Genomic DNA, 21,485 nt, shown 5'->3' with positions numbered 1-21,485 from the left:
ACGTATAAATCCTTCGTTTTTCATCAATCAATTCATCAATCCGCAAAACCTGTTTCGTAAAATGGACGTGTTCGATTATTTCGACAGTCAGCGAAATGTTTTCAACCTGCTCGAAATCCTGTGTAATTTTCCAAATTTTGCCTAAAGAAAATCCCATGTCACGAAATTTTCGGACATGTTTCGAAAATCTCTTCATTCCTGATATCTTGAAAACTAGTGTTCGAATGGTTAACTTTAGGTGAGATTTGGAAATCGTTGGAATACAATTATTTCCTACGAAAGTGAATATTACTTTTAAAACCGGGATTTCGGATATTTCGAAATTGTGAATAAGTTCCCGTTCACTGGGTATAGGTATGTCATCGATTCGTCTTTCGCAGAATGGCGGTCAAAGGATCGCGCCGTGAGTGCAAACACGACGCCGATGGGGGTGTAGGCGGTCTCAGCATTCTACCCTCCGACTACATTGACCGCGGTGATGGTCTTCTCATCGGCCTGGACTCTCTAACCACAGCAAATCGAACCCTGCTATTGCCAAAGTCTTGTCCGGTAAGTTTTTGACTTTTCTCATTTTACGAGTGATAAATTCATTGCCTAAGTTTTGCGAGAATCAGATTGAAAGGAATTCTTTCAACCACGGATTTTCGCGGATTTCCATTTCGCATACTTGGAATTTGAAAGAAACCGCGGACTGGCTGTGACTAAAAATAATCACCGGATGGCCTGCATACGGGATTTTCTCACCGCTTACAGTGCACAGATATCCTTGATATTCAAAGAGCTGGGAAGTCAGTTTAAATCTCGGGGATTCACGTCACCCCTTCTATTCGCACAGCTGAATTCTGCAGGCTGCATGACCCTTTAATGCTGCGAAGAGTATAATCCACGTTAAATAACGCTAGTGCCTGAGCCAAAGGCTCTGCGAGAGGCTTCTTCTCAATTTTTTTGCAATTACATCGTCTTTTGAAGGCTTTCGCGTTACCTGTACCAGCACACCTCTCAATTTAATTTTAATTTTCGAGCAGAAGTTCGCCCTGTTTCGTTGGTTGCACGGCATGGTCCCAATCTTTCATGTTTGCTTTTGAGACAGGCAAATATAAAACTAGTAGTTATTAGTTCTCGCAGTAAAGTTTCCAAGTGCTATTCCGCGGAACTAGCAATCAAACTTCCTGGGCTTTTCATTTACTTCAGCGTCCACGCGTCCCTTCATCGCGTGATTGATCGCCGCTGTACTCAACGTTCTTCACCCCTGTAACTACAGTCACGATGGTGTGTTTAGGTGTAAGGTAAAATGGTAGGTATATTACCGAAGAGATGAGAGAAGAAATTTATGGATTTTATTTAGTCCTATAAATCAAGAATCTGTATCATCTGGATTAAGTTGGATAAGCCCCCTATTCCTGGGAAATCGATCCATTAGTAGATATCTATTCGCGCAGTACACCCCACGCGTATCTCCGTTACGAAAGTGAAAAAGAAACGCGTTTCATCAACGCTAATAGCCCGGATAAAAACGACGATTAGCAGCGTAAAATTTTCCGTAAGCTGGCGGTTCATCGCGGTAAAGGATACACAAAAGTTCCTTCGCTTTAACAATTCCTACAGAAAACCGTTTCCGGTGAATCGAATTAGGGGACAACGTATTTGAATGCTAAAGTTGCGAATTTATAACAAACCTCCAAGTATGTATTGATCAGTTTCAAAACCACGCGAAAGTTTTGATGTTTTTCTTTTTTTTTTTTAATTTTGGTTTTCTATCACATTTTGAAGGAAATTGAATTTTTTTTTTATTAGTTTGATTACCGCCATACCAGTGCTGGAATACGATCTATCGCAATTCGCAAGAGGATCGGCGTCAACACCGACCTTTAAAAATGCTCAGTTCCAAGGTTTGTTCACCTCCGACCTTCCAGTTGAAATTAAATTTCCACCGTCAATATGTATGGAAATTGCACACGTGTGTTTACGCGGAAGAGTAAACAAATAAGTCAGAAAGCGAGCAATGTGTTTCACCCAGCAGGCAAGCATTGCTTTCGCGTTGTTCCACAGCGAAAAGTTCAAAAATACGATGAAAAACGAGTTGAATATATTTTTCAGCAGGTGAAATGGCCATTTTTAACAAAATTAGAAAAATTCTAACAAGAACCGAATCCAATTTCTTCAGCCGGATCCCAAGTGGGAATTTCCACGATGCCAGTTGGCCATCGAACAAGTTCTCGGCGAAGGCGAATTTGGCCGAGTCCTTCGAGCTCGAGCCATTGACATCGGCGGTTGGCCCGGACCGACGACTGTAGCGGTTAAGACACTGAAGGAAGGAGCATGTGCTTCGGAACTTGCCGATCTACTTTCCGAGTATCAACTACTTAAGGAAGCACAGCATCCAAACGTCATCAGACTCCTAGGAGCTTGCACTTCTCCTGGAGGACCGGTCTACTTGATCATCGAATTCGCCGAATTCGGATCACTCAGGTTCGCCATTCCTTTCTCCCTGTCAACTATTTGCTTATACGAGCTCCGAAGTTGCAATCATACTTTCGTGCACCGCATCATGAATCCTTTGGTAGATACGTGAATTTTCGTAGAATCGTTTATAGAAAAGTACGCGAAGGTGCAGTGGAGAATTTTTTCACATCTAATCATCCGAGTAAAATGATTCCGCTCTCGTTTACTAGATATACTCGTATTCTCCGAACGGTTGATTGACACCCACTGTGTCCGCTATACTATCCATAAGAATGAACCTAAGGTGTTCCATTGTATCGTTAGAATATATGAAATGAGAAGAACTACTACCTTACGTAAAAATGGTAAGCATAGGTATAGCGAATGTACCGTCGGTGTATCTACGTTCATACCTATATACACGACATATATATTAAACTAGTCCAACGAATTCCGTTCGAACGGCACAATGCTTTGCCGCTGGTCGAGTGGACAATAGTTCTTTTCCCGCTTATTATTAAATTTTTCATTTCTTCCCCAAGCTATACCTATACATCCGCGCTCATTGTGGTGCTGAGTTGAATTCACCCTGGTTGGCCGCTGACCCCAACAAGTCGACATTATAGTATTGAATTCCTCTTCTCTCTGTCAACCTCGAATTCTCTTTCCGTCACCCTCACTTTCTTCTCGCCCTCTTTTCGTCGTATAATATGATCATCTTCCTAGTTTTTCTCCTTCACAGAAATTATCTGAGACGAAGTCGGCACTTGGAGTCAGAGGGCAGAGCCCCGTGTTCCACGTCCCTGCTTTCGGCATCCCCTGCTGTAACTCGAGAAGACGTCTCGATTGTTGACTCAATCTGCAACTACGGCGTCACGCCACGCGATATTCTGTCATTCGCATGGCAGATCAGCAAGGGCATGGCTTACCTCGCCGATATAAAGGTAATTTAATGAACCGAGGACACAATGAGGACAAAATGATCTTCGCTGAAGTTGTGGTAATGGCGCTAGATTAGAAAAAACTGCATTTAAGACTGTCATATTCAACTGCGAGAGTCGGTAGTATCTAGCATCTTCTATGTTGAAAACAAAAACTATACCCTGGCCTAATCTGTTTCCGACCCCATGTTATTTAGCCACATCCATGTATAACTTCCTTAAAAACTATTAATACCGAATCATTGCCTGCGATCAGCTAGTGCATCGGGATCTGGCAGCCAGAAACGTCCTTCTTGCAACCGGAAAGGTCTGCAAGATCTCGGATTTCGGGTTAACGCGAGACGTCTACGAAGACGACGCTTACCTCAAGCGAAGCAAGGGTCGAGGTGAGAAGAAGCGGAAACTAAAGTCGGAGAAATAACGTGCATTATGCAAATCCTCATCGACTAACCGAGAAACTTTTTTGTCTTCCGGATTACAGTTCCCGTTAAGTGGATGGCGCCTGAGTCACTCGCCGATCACGTGTACACGAGTAAATCGGACGTTTGGAGTTTCGGAGTACTTCTTTGGGAACTCGTGACTCTCGGAGCGTCGCCTTACCCCGGTGTCGATGTCCATAATCTCTACAACCTGCTGAAGGCCGGTTACCGCATGGAGAAGCCAGCAAACTGTTCTCACCAGTTGTGAGTAATAGAATATTACAAGTCTGTAGAATTTACTTTTTACGTATTCTCTATCTCTTTTCCTCCCACAATTTGCGACTCTCTTTATGCCCTGAAGGTACAAGTTGATGGTGTCTTGTTGGCACGAAGAAGCGGGCATGCGGCCATCGTTCAAGGAGTTGACTTGCCACTGGGAGCGCATGCTAGAGGATGGCGTCGACTACTTGGATCTGAACCCAAGGACGGTTCACAACAGGGCATACTTCACGTCCCTCCACGCATTGGACAGTCCAACAAGTGAGTTTCGATGAAAAGATCTGGGAGGAACGGTCGTCAGTATATACTCCTGTGTTTCAGGTTCCGGAACCGACAAGCTGGGCTACGGCAACGTCAACAACGAAGTGATGCGGACGGACGTTAACTACTTGACTAAAACACCGGCCGAGGAGATGACCAAGTGCGACAAGGTCGACAAGCTCCAAGCTTTGTGGCAACAGCCCATCGCCTCGTTTCCGGAGGAGCCGATCAAGCCACCGTACGTAAACGACATCTCCAACCGACCGATGGCCCAGAACCATTACGAGAGTCCCATTAAACTCCGGAACGCTAGCGTGGCCAGTAGCACGGACAACACCCTGAAAACGCCACCGAATGAACGACCCCAGTCGTACATCGACATGGACGGAAAGAAGGCGAAGGAGGGACAAGAGGACCTTCTGCTTTTCAACAGCGTGGAAAAGAGCATTGAAAAAATTGAAAACGGGATAGTTTTGAACGGGTTGAATGGTCTGAATGGTCTGCAGAATGGACGCGCCATGTAGAATCCGTTGCGTGTAGATTTCAACTCGTTATTGTCGGATGACGGATTTATACAGTTGAACGATGTACATAGGGGATCACAGCCGTGATTGACGTAATATGATTATACGAGGATTATTTAAATACTTGTGAGATCGAAACGTAATAGGGAGATTGCAAACGGGTGACGAAATTTCGGTGAATTTATTGGACCAAAGAAACACGGTCAGGGTAATCATTGTAATAGCCATGCGTGTTTCGATAGGCGAAAGTGAAAGAACGGATCCGTGTATGTCCTGGGACGATTGCCTTGGTGTATAACATACAACATACATATTATACACAAGTTTACACTATTATTTAATATACCAAAAGATAGATATACCAAATAATTTCGTATTTCAGCCTATGATGCATTTTTATCTATAATAGAATACTGTTACATGTACTTAAAAAGTGTCACGGAACTGTTGCAGTGCTGAATTCGCAGTACGTTTGATCGTAGTGGGAGATATGTTGTGTATAGTGTTTATCACGGTACAGACTAATCGCTGTTATAGCGTTTTAAAAGTGATTTATATGTTAGTTTTATGTGTTGCGTTATAGTTGAACATAGTTGCGGGTATAGCGCAACTGTACCTATGATTGTTTGTCTACAATAATTATTCCGATAATTAAGAGTGATTGAATATAGCTGTTTCGTGTTTGGATTGCGTTTTTCGAGATTTTTCGGTTTTTATTTTCATATTTTATTACACTGATTATATTTAAGAGGTACTGCGTAAGGTTACGCCGTATAGAAAAAAATCTTCATAATTCAACCATTTAATTTCATCTTTATAATTATTATTTGTGTATATACAAATATATCTACGATGCTATATATATTTATATCGATATAGATACCGTGTACAACACCAAAGAAAATCGTACAACATTTCAGTTCGATGGTACAAAATTATATTTTAAGTTTTATTTTAAAGTTTAGATCTAGGAAAGAAAAAAAGTGAAAGAGCCCGATTCACCTGCGGTCCACTTTCCACAGAGAAATATTGATCTCGTAGTTGTTTCACACAGCGTTAATTGACACGACATTATTCGCCTCAGGTACTTCTACCGGGACGTCCTTGTAGAGAACGCCGTGTCAAATAACACCAGCATTAAATAGAACCTCAGACGAATTATCCCTTGTCGAATAATGGTGTCCGAAATAAGGTCATGTGCAAGTGATCTCAGGCGAATCGAAATGAGGCGAAAAGGATACCTTGTCGAAAATAAAAAATTACTATTTGGTTCGGCCATTTTTAGTTACATCAATCAGTTATTCAGTAACGACATATCTTGTTCTTCTTCCTTAATGATAATACCCCGTTGAGGCGAGTGCCAGTAACAATAACAGATTTAATCGACAGCCATCCCGTTGTAATATGTTATGCTGGAACCCTTATTTTCATCTTCAATATTATTATAATTATTATTACCATCGTCAATGATTTTTACTATTCTTGTTTTTATTATCATCTACATTACGTTACATATACATGGAGGCTTAACTTATTTACGGTTTGCAATCTTCATATCTGATTTAAGAAATTAAAGACTGCGTTTCCGTACCTTATTATGTATATTGCGATAATGTCGTAACGTTTGTATTTATGTATAAAATCGAACATTCCATTAGTCTGCCTAATTATATTTATACACACTATTATACTATAAATTTACGTGTTATACGATGCAGTCTTCAAAAACTATAAATATTATATACTTATGCATTATATACGTAATATAACTAAAAATACGCAGAACATTATTTACTACGTCATCTTCAAGGAAAAAGATTAATCTGACGCACTATAGCTAATAAGGTGCCCATTATTCTTTGCTTGTAATTACTATGTAATAAAATAAAATTACACACATATAGCATCTGCGTACATTCGACCATGCAGTCATGGACAAATCTGGCGATCGCTTTAATAGTAACCAAATCGGTAATTAATGCGTTAGCTATCGACTATCATTTTAAACCATTGGGAAAACCGAGCACAATCGGACCATCACTTCGGTCATAAGCGGTAGATATTTAAAACATCGTATATTTGATGCTTTTTTGCAATCCTTGAAGTCTAATTGGGCTCGAACAGATCATGTGTATCGATTCTAAGACGTACATTTTTTTAACCAATCAATCGCGGAAAAGTAAGACTAATGACTGCATTTTTGGCGAAAATTTTCGCGATTTTGAAAAGTGATGGAATAATTTGTTTGATGCACTATTCCGATGTGAATTTGCGATAGGAATTGATTGGACGCAGTTCCAACGCGCTACGAGCAACGGATCAAAAGTTACATTCAAAAAACCAAAAATTCTTTGCCGTTACATTTTTGATGATGGCATTTCGTTCGTCATTGCTCTGCCGTTGAAGCTACGGTCTTTTTGTCGCGTTTTCTGCGGTCCAGGGGGACCAATTAGTCAAGAAATGGTCATACAAATCGATTCTGACACGAAAGATTTTTTCTGAAGACGTAAGACTTTACAGTTTGATGAAAATTTTTACCGGTTTGAAAAATGCTAGGATTGATTCTTTAATACACTATATTGTAACGAAGTTGTGTCACAACCCTTAATGTTATTCCCCTTATACAGCCTCGCAGTTATCAAATGTTGAATCATCTCCCTTCCGTACGGTTACTCGGTCTATCGTGATGATAGTAACAATAGTCAGTCTCGAGACTTTAAAACGAGAACATCTTGCAAATATATCCTCTAAACGTTTCCCTGCTATGTTTCTTCTCTGGCTCAACGTTCCCCGTAACGCTCAGAGGACCAGTTTTCCTCTTTGGGGGCAATTCGTAGATTGCCCCATTATAAATATATCAACGTTATTTTGCGAGAGAAATCTTATTTTCAATTGATAATTACATTCTTTCAATTCAACAGATGGCATTTAATTTCAGCAAGTTTTTTACTGCAAACTCATGGATACAACTTATTAAACTTAGTTAAGATTCACGTGTATAATATCACTTAAATGTACCTACTTACATAATATGTATAAAAATATTCATCACTGAGAAATAACACTTCAATAACGTAACACTTAAACACATTTTTTTTTTTAGCGGTGAAGAGAAGGAGTCTACGGGGCATTCCTTCAAGCGGTAATCATAGAAAAAAAATTAACACCCGCCCATCATGCACATATTTTTCTGTCCTAGTCTCTTTGAAAATGCGCCTTTCTTGCATATGAAGCAGACTCGAAAAATTGTCGGTTGACGCACGAAGTCTTTGTTCAAGTGGAGTTGGACAAAAATATTAGTTATTCGCATTCCATGAACACGTTCTTATGTGACACATGTACTTAGTTAAACTTTTCATTTGCTTCTAGAAGATCCAAAGAACTCAGTAACGTTGCATAAGATCGATCTCCAAAATCACGTCTTTTTCCGTTCATGAAAGTAGTACTTTTATTGCCAGCTATTGTCGTTGAATCAACCTCGGACCTCGGATTGTTTTTCGACAGACAACCTAAAATAGATGAAAGTATCAACGTGCTCTAAGCTATAAAATCAAGATCATAAATTTGCGATAATAGAAATATAGATTGACAATGGAAGAGAAAATGCAACTGACTAGGGATGTTTTCAAAAGATGTTGGTTTTTCACGTGTCTGGTTAATAATGCTTCTTGTGGCCAAATTTATGCTATTTATAAAGTCTCTGGCGTTATGGTCGGTATATACTGTGGAATAATCCGCATTATGTACTTCATCAACGAGTTTGTCCAAATCTGTGGGCATTTTGAATCGTTTGAACGACGCTGCTTCAACAGGTATGTCAGTCTGTTGACAGTATTGAAATTCGATGAAGAAATATCTTCTGTGGTTCTGATGGTAGTCTTCCTCTATTAATCTGCGAGCATGGTCATATAGGAATCTATATATTGTTCTAGTAACTCTCACAGAATTATCACGTGGCGGGGACTGTGCCACAATAACACAGTTAGACATGTGAAGTGCTTCGTCGCACCATTGAGTTGGACTCTGAAATAGACGAAAATTTCTCTTGAGTAAAGCTTAGTGATATAATGACCGTATATGTTACTCCAGGCCTGTAACATAAAACGTATTTTAGGTATGATTTAATGTACTGCATATAACTAAATTTGGCGGTCAAAAAATTCAAAACATATCACAAGACGTGTTCAATTACTGAAATTTAGTTATGAGAAGAAAAGCTTCAAAAGCTGTTTTTTTACTATTCATTGCAGAATATTACTGATAAACGCAGAAATTAAATTCAATATTATGGATGGTTACATGGAGATTGAGGTCATCCTTCATGGCATGCAGCACATCAATTATAGCATCGATATCACAGGATATAAGGTATTCTGCCAGTTTAATCATAACATCAATGTGGTCATTGTGTGTTCCATCATATATCAACAGACAACGTGGCTTTCTTGAACGTATGTTTGGTAATTCTGCGGGGTTAAGAAATTTAGTTATTTTATTAAATGATAAATAATTGTCTAGTCTTCAGATAAATAATGAAATATAAATTTGTCAGATGAAATAGTATTGCCATGGGACCATGTGCGAATTGCAAAATAAATGTACATCGATTGACCAAAGTATTAAGTTAACATACTCTTGTTTCGGTAGTAGAAGTAAACACAGCGTAAAACAAAGAACATCCCAATCAATAAAAAAACCACGGTAGTCACTATGTATGTCGCTGTCCAGAGAGAACTTTCTGTAAGATAAAAAATGTTTTCTTCAATGCATTGCTACATATATTCAATTTTCGAAAACTAGTTTTGATCATTTTTAATCTGAAGGTAGTATCGAATCAATGAATAACGATTATAGTTAGGCACCAATAGTTCCAAACTGGAATAACTTACTCATAACAAAATGAGCACTTTTTGTCCATTCTAGCACTTTTCCATCATGTTTGGAAATTGGTGTTACTTTGAAGTAGTACTTTGAATTTTCCTGTGGAAATAAACTTTGTTCCCAAGTCAATTGTCCTTTAACATGTTCAGGCTTGTCAAGTTTACAATTATGATTAGAAAATTTGCAAAATGATACATTGTACATGGACACATTGAAGACCAGAGGTAGTGGTTTCATGTTTAAAAAGACTTTGTCTGAGACGCTCACGTCCACGTATGTGAATATATCGTCATATTGTGGAGTTTCACCAGCATCTGAAAAATAATTAGTTCAGTATAAAAAATTCAGAATTGTTTTAACCTGTGCAAGAAGTGTATTGAATTTTTCATTGGTGGCATACTTGCAAAACATCTTACCATACGCACGTCGTCGAGGTGCTTTTAAAGCATACTTCTTAAAATAACTAGTACTCTTTCCTTCCAGTAAAAGTTGCAGGATTGCATCGAATCCGTGATGTATTAGCGAATACCACGATAAGGTTTTTGACGAAGTATCATTACGCAGATCAACAGTCTGGCATATCCTGTCATTCGTAGGAGGCTTCATGCTGATATACCTCAGTCCTATGTGCAGTTCTGTAAATAAAAAACAAATCTAACATGAAGTTCTACAGTGAACAAATTTTTTCTTGCTTTCTGTCCAAACACTCACTGTAAAATGTGATGTTGGTTATCGTCAAATTCAGTACAGTTTTTGTTTTCCCAACAAAAATATCTAAATTAAATATTTCGTCATAGCTGAAAGAAGACGAACCACCCCACATACTTGAGGAAACCTCTGGACACGCTGAAATAGGTGAAAACCATGGTGAAAAAAAGACTAGATGAAAACAGAGGCCAATTTATCAGTGTAAACTTTCTGACTTACAGTCATTAAAAGAACATGTTGTTTTCCTACAATTCTTTATCTTGTTCTCCTGTAAAAAACTCTGAAAAGTAAGGTGTGTTCATCAAATATTTTATGCACAAAAGTTATGGCATTAATGTCAAAGGAAAAAAGTAAATAACATACCGTTTCAAATTTACCTTCGTTACAGCCATTGAGATAACAAACCAATCCCGAAGTATGGTCACTCTTGGAATTTTTTAAGAATGAAAGAAGGAATAAAGAAAAAATTATTTTACTCATTTTTCACGATAACGAGGATTACTGTGTATAATGTTATAACACAAGTGGTATTCGATCTAAAATATGTACTGACGCTGTAGCGTTGAGCAATATTTAGCCTTATCTCCCACCAATGTAAAACTTTTTCCCTGTGGTGAGAGTTAAACAATAAGGAAAAATAAGTCGACTGAAATGCGTAAATGACAATTAGGTTTACAGTAAGCATGAAAAAATCATCTATTACCCATACCTTGGTATCCTCAGTTCTCATTGTTCCATACTCTGTACTTCCGTTCCATCAACCCACGGGCCACACGAGCCACACCAGACTCGTTTTGTATTCTATCATGCCGCCGAAAAACGAGAGAAATCTATGGCTATAAGGATAGAATGATGAATATGATAGGCGCTCATTGCTTGTTTGCATAGAATTTTCGTTGGATACAAGCTGAGGTGTCTCGTTATTGAAATGAGAGAGGAGATCGAAACCGGTGTTTTTTCTTCCTCTCTCTAATGACGCATGCGCAGTAACCATACTGCGCCCACGGTCTTCTAGCATTGACTGAAGATATGTAGACTGTAGCCTTATGGGATTTTTCGTCGGCATGCAGCGCTCTCTGCGAACTTCTACGCTCAACAAGGCGCAATTCAATTCGGCAAGCATCGAAGCGGTCAGTATGTAGAGGCGACAAGAACTGATAGCATTTTCCACTGGTTGCACTGAGTGTGAACTGAGAGCGCACTAGCGGTAGACTCATATTTCCAGCGTGTTCCACTGGCAGCTCGAGTGCGTGAATTTAGCACTGAGTGCGTAAAGTATTGCACTCAAATCGGGAGTCGGTGTCATATACATATAAGAATAGACCGCATGAGCGGGCTGAGAAGGCGATAGCGCGGTAGAGAGCGAAAGCTGCGTATAGGCCCCCCTCTATCCTTGTCTAATCGCGCATGCGCGGGACACGCGAGTTGTGGTGACCTCTCGACAACGACCAGGTTCGCCCGTCGTCAGAGCTGAGAGCAGCGCCCCAGATCGTAAGCGGCAGCGTAAGCAGACGCTGACGTTCCGTCTCTGCGACGAATGATCGTGCGAGAACTCTTTCCCCGCTCCCGAGCGCGAGCAAAAAGTGCCGGTTACACTCAGCCAGAGCTGTGGCGAAAAAACCGCGTGATATTTTCATCAGAATTCTTTAATAAACGATAATTCATTATCTGTGATACTTATCCAGGCGTACCAATCATTTAGTTACCTGTTCTCCCTTCAACAAAGCTAATGTAGCCTAAGAAAGCCAAAGAGTCGTGTATGCCAGTATACTACACTGCGAGATAATGTTGAGCGCGCATGCGCGCGATTAGACAAAGATGGAAGGATGGGCTCATATGCAACTTTCTCTTCCTATCAGTGTTCCCAACCGTAACATAATTATAGTACATGTCACATAATTTGACTACTTGTACTATGTAACATTGGACCCGTACTATAACTCGTAAATGTACTATAATTTCACATTCACTGCCATCACATGTAAATTTTTCCTCGTTTCGTTCGGTTTTTCTTCCTCGTCGATGTTTTGCTAGAATCTTTTCTTTCCCCCCCCGATTCCCCATAATCGCTGTTCGATCATGAGTCCGTTTCACCAAAGGAAAGAAGACATTACTTAAATAAAATAATCGAATTTGAGTGTTCATAGATGTTTTTTGTTTCTTTTCACGAATCAATTTTACGTTATTCAGGTTTCCTGAAAAATACTAGAATTTTGTTATGCGTACGATAATGCTACGGCTCTGGCCACATAATTCTGATCGACGGGGTTGGGAACGCTGCTCATATCAACGGTCCGTCGACCAAGTTGTCGTGTGCGCCCTTCGGAACGTCTTGTAAGCTCCAACGAAATTAATGTTAATTTATCTATTTTCAGCCCACCAATCATCCCGAGTTCAAGAAGGACAGAGGGTTGACAACTGTGGGGACGGAATACTCCACTTAATAATTGTGCTCATCGTTTTACACCTGCTGTGCATTGTGTGGACAATTTTTATGGCAAATAAAATACATCTACCATACTTCTTGGTATCATTGACATGGAATAAGCTGACCCGACACTGCGTCCAGTAGGCATCCCAACTCACGTATATACCTGTATGAGCTTAGGTCTCGATCGGTCCGCTAGCAGGCTGCATGTGCATTGAATGTGCATCGGACCGACGCGACATGCAGATGTAGGCGTTACGCTGCAACTTGTGCAGCAGCTACTGCACTCTGATAGGTCGAGCGAAACAGCTTAGGAGTTAAAGTCGATGCATGATAGAGTTGTGTCTCCTGATTTCAAAAATACCACCCCCCGCTGCTCCCAAGCCCTAATTTTGAAGTTATAGCCCGTACGTTCTTGTGAAACTGACTGTATGCTGTACACGATTAGTTTGTAAGTTCTAGACTCTAAGAGTGATGGTATATAGTTATAAGCCACATCTGTATATCTACTTCATACGTGTGGTTAGTGATTTTCTTTTTTTTTCAACTTGTACAAATCAGGCTGTATTCATATATATATTATTATAAACGGATGCTACCGCATTTCAGGCTCAGTAGAGTATCAATTGTGGTAGTAGTTCAAATTATACAGTGCATAAACTTCTAGATTAAACACAGAATTCCATTTCCATATGTAGCTGTCCCCATAGGCGACGGATAGATAAGATCATGTTCACTGTATAAACAGTCATGAGTTATCGGCAGCTGCCTCGTGACTTGATACATACCTGTAAAACACGCTTGTACGTAGCGAAGTTTCAGTAACACGTTGATCATTGCTTCACGCGTTTACTTTGACAGCTGATGCAATATCTGTTTTCAATCCGTCCAAGTTTATCCGGTCAAACGGATATTTTTTGCATGCTCGAACGTAACATGAATATTTACCGCCACTGTACACAGAAGTAGCACTGATCAGACGTAATTTTGCGAGAGAAATCGATTGGGCGCAGTCCCAATACGCTGCGATCAACGTATCAAAAGTTACAGCCGAAAAACCAGAACCCGAATTTTCGACATTTGTCAGCATGTAGTTTTCGCTCGCCATTTCTCTCCTGTTGGTCCTACGCTCTTTTCGCTGCGATTTCTGGGTTCCTGAGGGTCCAATTGGTCAGATAAGGGTCGTTCAAATCGAATCTAAGACCAAAAGTTTTTCGCCCAAAAAAAAAGTAAGGCTAACCCCTTTCCATTTTTGGCGAAAATTTTCGCGATTTTGAAAAGTGCTGGAATAAATTAATCGTAGCACAGATCGGACGTAATTTTGCGAGAGAAATCGATTGGGCGCAGTCCCATTACGCTGCGATCAACGCATCAAAAGTTACAGCCAAAAAACCAGAACCTGAATTTTCGACATTTTTCAGCATGTGGTTTTCGCTCGCCATTTCTCTCCTGTTGGTCCTACGCTCTTTTCGCTGCGATTTCCGGCTTCCTGAGGGTCCAATTGGTCAGATAAGGGTCATTCAAATCGAATCTAAGACCAAAAGTTTTTTGCCCAAAAAAAAAGTAAGGCTAACCCCTTTCCATTTTTGGCGGAAATGTCGCGATTTTGCAAAGTGCTGGAATCGATTAATCGTAACACTGATCGGACGTAATTTTGCGAGAGAAATCGATTGAGCGCAGTCCCAATACGCTGCGATCAACGCATCGAAAGTTACAGCCGAAAAACCAGAACCTGAATTTTGGACATTTTTCAGCATGTGGTTTTCGCTCGCCATTTCTCTCCTGTTGGTCCTACGCTCTTTTCGCTGCGATTTTTGGGTTCCTGAGGGTCCGATTGGTCAGATAAGGGTCATTCAAATCGAATCTAAGACCAAAAGTTTGTTGCCCAAAAAAAAAGTAAGGCTAACCCCTTTCCATTTGTGGCGAAAATTTTCGCGATTTTGAAAAGTGCTTGAATCAATTAATCGTTACACGGATCGGACGTAATTGCGCGGGAGAAATCGATTAGGCGCAGTCCCAATACGCTGCGATCAACGCATCAAAAGTTACAGCCGAAAAACCAGAACCTGAATTTTGGACATTTTTCAGCATGTGGTTTTCGCTCGCCATTTCTCTCCTGTTGGTCCTACGCTCTTTTCGCTGCGATTTCTGGGTTCCTGAGGGTCCGATTGGTCAGATAAGGGTCATTCAAATCGAATCTAAGACCAAAAGTTTGTTGCCCAAAAAAAAAGTAAGGCTAACCGCTTTCCATTTTTGGCGAAAATTTTCGCGATTTTGAAAGATGCTGGAATCAATTAATCGTGACACAGATCGGACGTAATTTCGCGAGAGAAATCGATTAGGCGCAGTCCCAATACGCTGCGATCAACGCATCAAAAGTTACAGCCGAAAAACCAGAACCTGAATTTCGACATTTTTCAGCATGTGGTTTTCGCTCGCCATTTCTATCCTGTTGGTCCTACGCTCTTTTCGCTGCGATTTCCGGCTTCCTGAGGGTCCAATTGGTCAGATAAGGGTCATTCAAATCGAATCTAAGACCAAAAGTTTTTTGCACAAAAAAAAAGTAAGGCTAACCCCTTTCCATTTTTGGCGAAAATTTTCGCGATTTTGAAAAGTGCTGGAATCAATTAATCGTAGCAAGGATCGGACGTAATTTTGCGAGAGAAATCGATTGAGCGCAGTCCCAATACGCTGCGATCAACGCATCAAAAGTTACAGCCGAAAAACCAGAATCTGAATTTTCGACATTTTTCAGCATGTGGTTTTCGCTCGCCATTTCTCTCCTGTTGGTCCTACGCTCTTTTCGCTGCGATTTCTGGGTTCCTGAGGGTCCAATCGGTCAGATAAGGGTCATTCAAATCGAATCTAAGACCAAAAGTTTGTTGCCCAAAAAAAAAGTAAGGCTAACCCCTTTCCATTTGTGGCGAAAATTTTCGCGATTTTGAAAAGTGCTTGAATCAATTAATCGTTACACGGATCGGACGTAATTGCGCGGGAGAAATCGATTAGGCGCAGTCCCAATACGCTGCGATCAACGCATCAAAAGTTACAGCCGAAAAACCAGAACCTGAATTTTGGACATTTTTCAGCATGTGGTTTTCGCTCGCCATTTCTCTCCTGTTGGTCCTACGCTCTTTTCGCTGCGATTTCTGGGTTCCTGAGGGTCCGATTGGTCAGATAAGGGTCATTCAAATCGAATCTAAGACCAAAAGTTTGTTGCCCAAAAAAAAAGTAAGGCTAACCGCTTTCCATTTTTGGCGAAAATTTTCGCGATTTTGAAAGATGCTGGAATCAATTAATCGTGACACAGATCGGACGTAATTTCGCGAGAGAAATCGATTAGGCGCAGTCCCAATACGCTGCGATCAACGCATCAAAAGTTACAGCCGAAAAACCAGAACCTGAATTTCGACATTTTTCAGCATGTGGTTTTCGCTCGCCATTTCTATCCTGTTGGTCCTACGCTCTTTTCGCTGCGATTTCCGGCTTCCTGAGGGTCCAATTGGTCAGATAAGGGTCATTCAAATCAAATCTAAGACCAAAAGTTTTTTGCACAAAAAAAAAGTAAGGCTAACCCCTTTCCATTTTTGGCGAAAATTTTCGCGATTTTGAAAAGTGCTGGAATCAATTAATCGTAGCAAGGATCGGACGTAATTTTGCGAGAGAAATCGATTGGGTGCAGTCCCAATACGCTGCGATCAACGCATCAAAAGTTACAGCCGAAAAACCAGAATCTGAATTTTCGACATTTTTCAGCATGTGGTTTTCGCTCGCCATTTCTCTCCTGTTGGTCCTACGCTCTTTTCGCTGCGATTTCTGGGTTCCTGAGGGTCCAATCGGTCAGATAAGGGTCATTCAAATCGAATCTAAGACCCTAAGTTTTTCGCCCAAAAAAAAAGTAAGGCTAACCCCTTTCCATTTTTGGCGAAAATTTTCGCGATTTTGAAAAGTGCTGGAATCAATTAATCGTAGCACTGATCGGACGTAATTTTGCGGGCGAAATCGATTGGGCGCAGTCCCATTACGCTGCGATCAGCGCATCAAAAGTTACAGCCGAAAAACCAGAACCTGAATTTTCGACATTTTTCAGCATGTGGTTTTCGCTCGCCATTTCTCTCCTGTTGGTCCTACGCTCTTTTCGCTGCGATTTCCGGCTTCCTGAGGGTCCAATTGGTCAGATGAGGGTCGTTCAAATCGAATCTACGACCAAAAGTTTTTCGCCCAAAAAAAAAGTAAGGCTAACCCCTTTCCATTTTTGGCGAAAATTTTCGCGATTTTGAAAAGTGCTGGAATCAATTAATCGTAGCAAGGATCGGACGTAATTTTGCGAGAGAAATCGATTGAGCGCAGTCCCAATACGCTGCGATCAACGCATCAAAAGTTACAGCCGAAAAACCAGAATCTGAATTTTCGACATTTTTCAGCATGTGGTTTTCGCTCGCCATTTCTCTCCTGTTGGTCCTACGCTCTTTTCGCTGCGATTTCTGGGTTCCTGAGGGTCCAATCGGTCAGATAAGGGTCATTCAAATCGAATCTAAGACCAAAAGTTTGTTGCCCAAAAAAAAAGTAAGGCTAACCCCTTTCCATTTGTGGCGAAAATTTTCGCGATTTTGAAAAGTGCTTGAATCAATTAATCGTTACACGGATCGGACGTAATTGCGCGGGAGAAATCGATTAGGCGCAGTCCCAATACGCTGCGATCAACGCATCAAAAGTTACAGCCGAAAAACCAGAACCTGAATTTTGGACATTTTTCAGCATGTGGTTTTCGCTCGCCATTTCTCTCCTGTTGGTCCTACGCTCTTTTCGCTGCGATTTCTGGGTTCCTGAGGGTCCGATTGGTCAGATAAGGGTCATTCAAATCGAATCTAAGACCAAAAGTTTGTTGCCCAAAAAAAAAGTAAGGCTAACCGCTTTCCATTTTTGGCGAAAATTTTCGCGATTTTGAAAGATGCTGGAATCAATTAATCGTGACACAGATCGGACGTAATTTCGCGAGAGAAATCGATTAGGCGCAGTCCCAATACGCTGCGATCAACGCATCAAAAGTTACAGCCGAAAAACCAGAACCTGAATTTCGACATTTTTCAGCATGTGGTTTTCGCTCGCCATTTCTATCCTGTTGGTCCTACGCTCTTTTCGCTGCGATTTCCGGCTTCCTGAGGGTCCAATTGGTCAGATAAGGGTCATTCAAATCAAATCTAAGACCAAAAGTTTTTTGCACAAAAAAAAAGTAAGGCTAACCCCTTTCCATTTTTGGCGAAAATTTTCGCGATTTTGAAAAGTGCTGGAATCAATTAATCGTAGCAAGGATCGGACGTAATTTTGCGAGAGAAATCGATTGGGTGCAGTCCCAATACGCTGCGATCAACGCATCAAAAGTTACAGCCGAAAAACCAGAATCTGAATTTTCGACATTTTTCAGCATGTGGTTTTCGCTCGCCATTTCTCTCCTGTTGGTCCTACGCTCTTTTCGCTGCGATTTCTGGGTTCCTGAGGGTCCAATCGGTCAGATAAGGGTCATTCAAATCGAATCTAAGACCCTAAGTTTTTCGCCCAAAAAAAAAGTAAGGCTAACCCCTTTCCATTTTTGGCGAAAATTTTCGCGATTTTGAAAAGTGCTGGAATCAATTAATCGTAGCACTGATCGGACGTAATTTTGCGGGCGAAATCGATTGGGCGCAGTCCCATTACGCTGCGATCAGCGCATCAAAAGTTACAGCCGAAAAACCAGAACCTGAATTTTCGACATTTTTCAGCATGTGGTTTTCGCTCGCCATTTCTCTCCTGTTGGTCCTACGCTCTTTTCGCTGCGATTTCCGGCTTCCTGAGGGTCCAATTGGTCAGATGAGGGTCGTTCAAATCGAATCTACGACCAAAAGTTTTTCGCCCAAAAAAAAAGTAAGGCTAACCCCTTTCCATTTTTGGCGAAAATTTTCGCGATTTTGAAAAGTGCTGGAATCAATTAATCGTAGCACAGATCGGACGTAATTTTGCGGGAGAAATCGATTGGGCGCAGTCCCATTACGCTGCGATCAACGCATCAAAAGTTACAGCCGAAAAACCAGAACCTGAAATCTGGACATTTTTCAGCATGTGGTTTTCGCTCGCCATTTCTCTCCTGTTGGTCCTACGCTCTTTTCGCTTCGATTTCTGGGTTCCTGAGGGTCCGATGGTCAGATAAGGGTCATTCAAATCAAATCTAAGACCCAAAGTTTTTCGCCCAAAAAAAAAGTAAGGCTAACCCCTTTCCATTTTTGACGAAAATTTTCGCGATTTTGAAAAGTGCTGGAATCAATTAATCGTGACACAGATCGGACGTAATTTCGCGAGAGAAATCGATAAGGCGCAGTCCCAATACGCTGCGATCAACGCATCAAAAGTTACAGCCGAAAAACCAGAACCTGAATTTTCGACATTTTTCAGCATGTGGTTTTCGCTCGCCATTTCTCTCCTGTTGGTCCTACGCTCTTTTCGCTGCGAATTCTGGGTTCCTGAGGGTCCGATTGGTCAGATGAGGGTCATTCAAATGGAATCTAAGACCAAAAGTTTATTGCCCAAAAAAAAAGTAAGGCTAACCCCTTTCCATTTTTGGCGAAAATTTTCGCGATTTTGAAAAGTGCTGGAATCAATTAATCGGAACACAGATCGGACGGAATTTCGCGAGAGAAATCGACTAGGCGCAGTCCCAATACGCTGCGTTCAACACATCAAAAGTTACAGCCGAAAAACCAGAACCTGAATTTTCGACATTTTTCAGCATGTGGTTTTTGCTCGCCATTTCTCTCCTGTTGGTCCTACGCTCTTTTCGCTGCGATTTCTGGGTTCCTGAGGGTCCAATTAGTCTGATAAGGGTCATTTAAATCAAATCTAAGACCAAAAGTTTGTTGCCCAAAAAAAAAGTAAGGCTAACCCCTTTCCATTTTTGGCGAAAATTTTCGCGATTTTGAAAAGTGCTGGAATCAATTAATCGTGACACAGATCAGACGTAATTTTGCGAGAGAAATCGATTGGGCGCAGTCCCAATACGCTGCAATCAACGCATCAAAAGCTACAGCCGAAACACCAGAACCTGAAATTTCGACATTTTTCAGCATGTGGTTTTCGCTCGCCATTTCTATCCTGTTGGTCCTACGCTCTTTTCGCTGCGATTTCCGGCTTCCTGAGGGTCCAATTGGTCAGATAAGGGTCATTCAAATCGAATCTAAGACCTAAAGTTTTTTGCCCAAAAAAAAAGTAAGGCTAACCCCTTTCCATTTTTGGCGAAAATTTTCGCGATTTTGAAAAGTGCTAGAATCAAGTAATCGTGACACAGATCGGACGTAATTTCGCGAGAGAAATCGATTAGGCGCAGTCCCAATACGCTGCGATCAACGCATCAAAAGTTAAAGCCGAAAAACCAGAAGATGAATTTTCGACATTTTTCAGCATGTGGTTTTCGCTCGCCATTTCTCTCCTGTTGGTCCTACGCTCTTTTCGCTGCGATTTCTGGGTTCCTGAGGGTCCGATTGGTCAGATGAGGGTCATTCAAACTGAATCTAAGACCAAAAGTTTGTTGCCCAAAAAAAAAGTAAGGCTAACCCCTTTCCATTTTTGGCGAAAATTTTCGCGATTTTGAAAAGTGCTGGAATCAATTAATCGGAACACAGATCGGACGGAATTTCGCGAGAGAAATCGACTAGGCGCAGTCCCAATACGCTGCGTTCAACACATCAAAAGTTACAGCCGAAAAACCAGAACCTGAATTTTCGACATTTTTCAGCATGTGGTTTTCGCTCGCCATTTCTCTCCTGGTGGTCCTACGCTCTTTTCGCTGCGATTTCTGGGTTCCTGAGGGTCCGATTGGTCAGATAAGGGTCATTCAAATCGAATCTAAGACCAAAAGTTTGTTGCCCAAAAAAAAAGTAAGGCTAACCCCTTTCCATTTTTGGCGAAAATTTTCGCGATTTTGAAAAGTGCTGGAATCAATTAATCGGAATACAGATCGGACGTAATTTCGCGAGAGAAATCGATTAGGCGCAGTCCCAATACGCTGCGTACAACACATCAAAAGTTACAGCCGAAAAACCAGAACCTGAATTTTCGACATTTTTCAGCATGTGGTTTTTGCTCGCCATTTCTCTCCTGTTGGTCCTACGCTCTTTTTGCCGCGATTTCTGAGATCCTGAGGGTCCAATTGATCAGATGAGGGTCGTACGGATCGAATCTGAGACCAAAAGTTTTTTGCCCCAAAAAAAAGTAAGGCTAACCCCTTTCCATTTTTGGCGAAAATTTTCGCGATTTTGAAAAGTGCTGGAATCAATTAATCGTTACACAGATCGGACGTAATTTCGCGAGAGAAATCGATGAGGCGCAGTCCCAATACGCTGCGATCAACGCATCAAAAGTTACAGCCAAAAAACCAGAACCTGAATTTTCGACATTTTTCAGCATGTGGTTTTCGCTCGCCATTTCTATCCTGTTGGTCCTACGCTCTTTTCGCTGCGATTTCCGTCTTCCTGAGGGTCCAATTGGTCAGATAAGGGTCATTCAAATCGAATCTAAGACCAAAAGTTTTTTGCCCAAAAAAAAAGTAAGGCTAACCCCTTTCCATTTTTGGCGA

General features: G+C 41.1%; 2 protein-coding genes across 6 annotated transcripts in view; one reads left to right on the top strand and one right to left on the bottom strand.

The window, feature by feature from the left end:
- The window catches only part of Ret (Ret oncogene), a 59,872-nt gene extending 51,860 nt beyond the window's left edge, over window positions 1-8,012 (top strand). For both annotated transcript variants that reach the window (XM_046617004.2, XM_046616994.2), the window contains exons 13-19: window positions 381-549; window positions 2,165-2,469; window positions 3,185-3,386; window positions 3,640-3,769; window positions 3,865-4,066; window positions 4,164-4,342; window positions 4,403-8,012. In XM_046617004.2, the coding sequence (XP_046472960.1) occupies window positions 381-549; window positions 2,165-2,469; window positions 3,185-3,386; window positions 3,640-3,769; window positions 3,865-4,066; window positions 4,164-4,342; window positions 4,403-4,866 (1,651 nt within the window). In that variant the 3' untranslated portion in view covers window positions 4,867-8,012. The remainder of the gene's footprint in view (window positions 1-380; window positions 550-2,164; window positions 2,470-3,184; window positions 3,387-3,639; window positions 3,770-3,864; window positions 4,067-4,163; window positions 4,343-4,402) is intronic.
- Window positions 7,906-11,408, bottom strand: LOC124214596 (uncharacterized). Of its 4 annotated transcripts, none has more exons than XM_046617014.2 (10): window positions 11,165-11,408; window positions 10,819-11,063; window positions 10,675-10,735; window positions 10,459-10,593; window positions 10,164-10,382; window positions 9,756-10,061; window positions 9,500-9,604; window positions 9,166-9,332; window positions 8,481-8,889; window positions 7,906-8,375 (listed from the first exon to the last, which is right to left on the bottom strand). In XM_046617014.2, exons 2-10 carry the CDS (start codon window positions 10,933-10,935, stop codon window positions 8,209-8,211), a joined length of 1,686 nt encoding a protein of 561 aa, XP_046472970.1. In that variant the 5' UTR covers window positions 10,936-11,063; window positions 11,165-11,408; the 3' UTR covers window positions 7,906-8,208. The 4 variants fall into 4 exon arrangements, with proteins under 4 accessions (XP_046472970.1, XP_046472980.1, XP_046472989.1 ...); XM_046617024.2 differs by having other exon boundaries at window positions 10,675-10,723; XM_046617033.2 differs by having other exon boundaries at window positions 10,819-10,881.
- Window positions 11,409-21,485: the final 10,077 nt, after the last annotated feature.

This window comes from Neodiprion pinetum, chromosome 1, assembly GCF_021155775.2.
Source record: "Neodiprion pinetum isolate iyNeoPine1 chromosome 1, iyNeoPine1.2, whole genome shotgun sequence".
NCBI classification, from domain to species: Eukaryota; Metazoa; Arthropoda; class Insecta; order Hymenoptera; family Diprionidae; genus Neodiprion; species Neodiprion pinetum.
The sequence above is the reverse complement of the archived record's forward strand: the minus strand, read 5'-3'. Positions and strand labels throughout refer to the sequence as shown.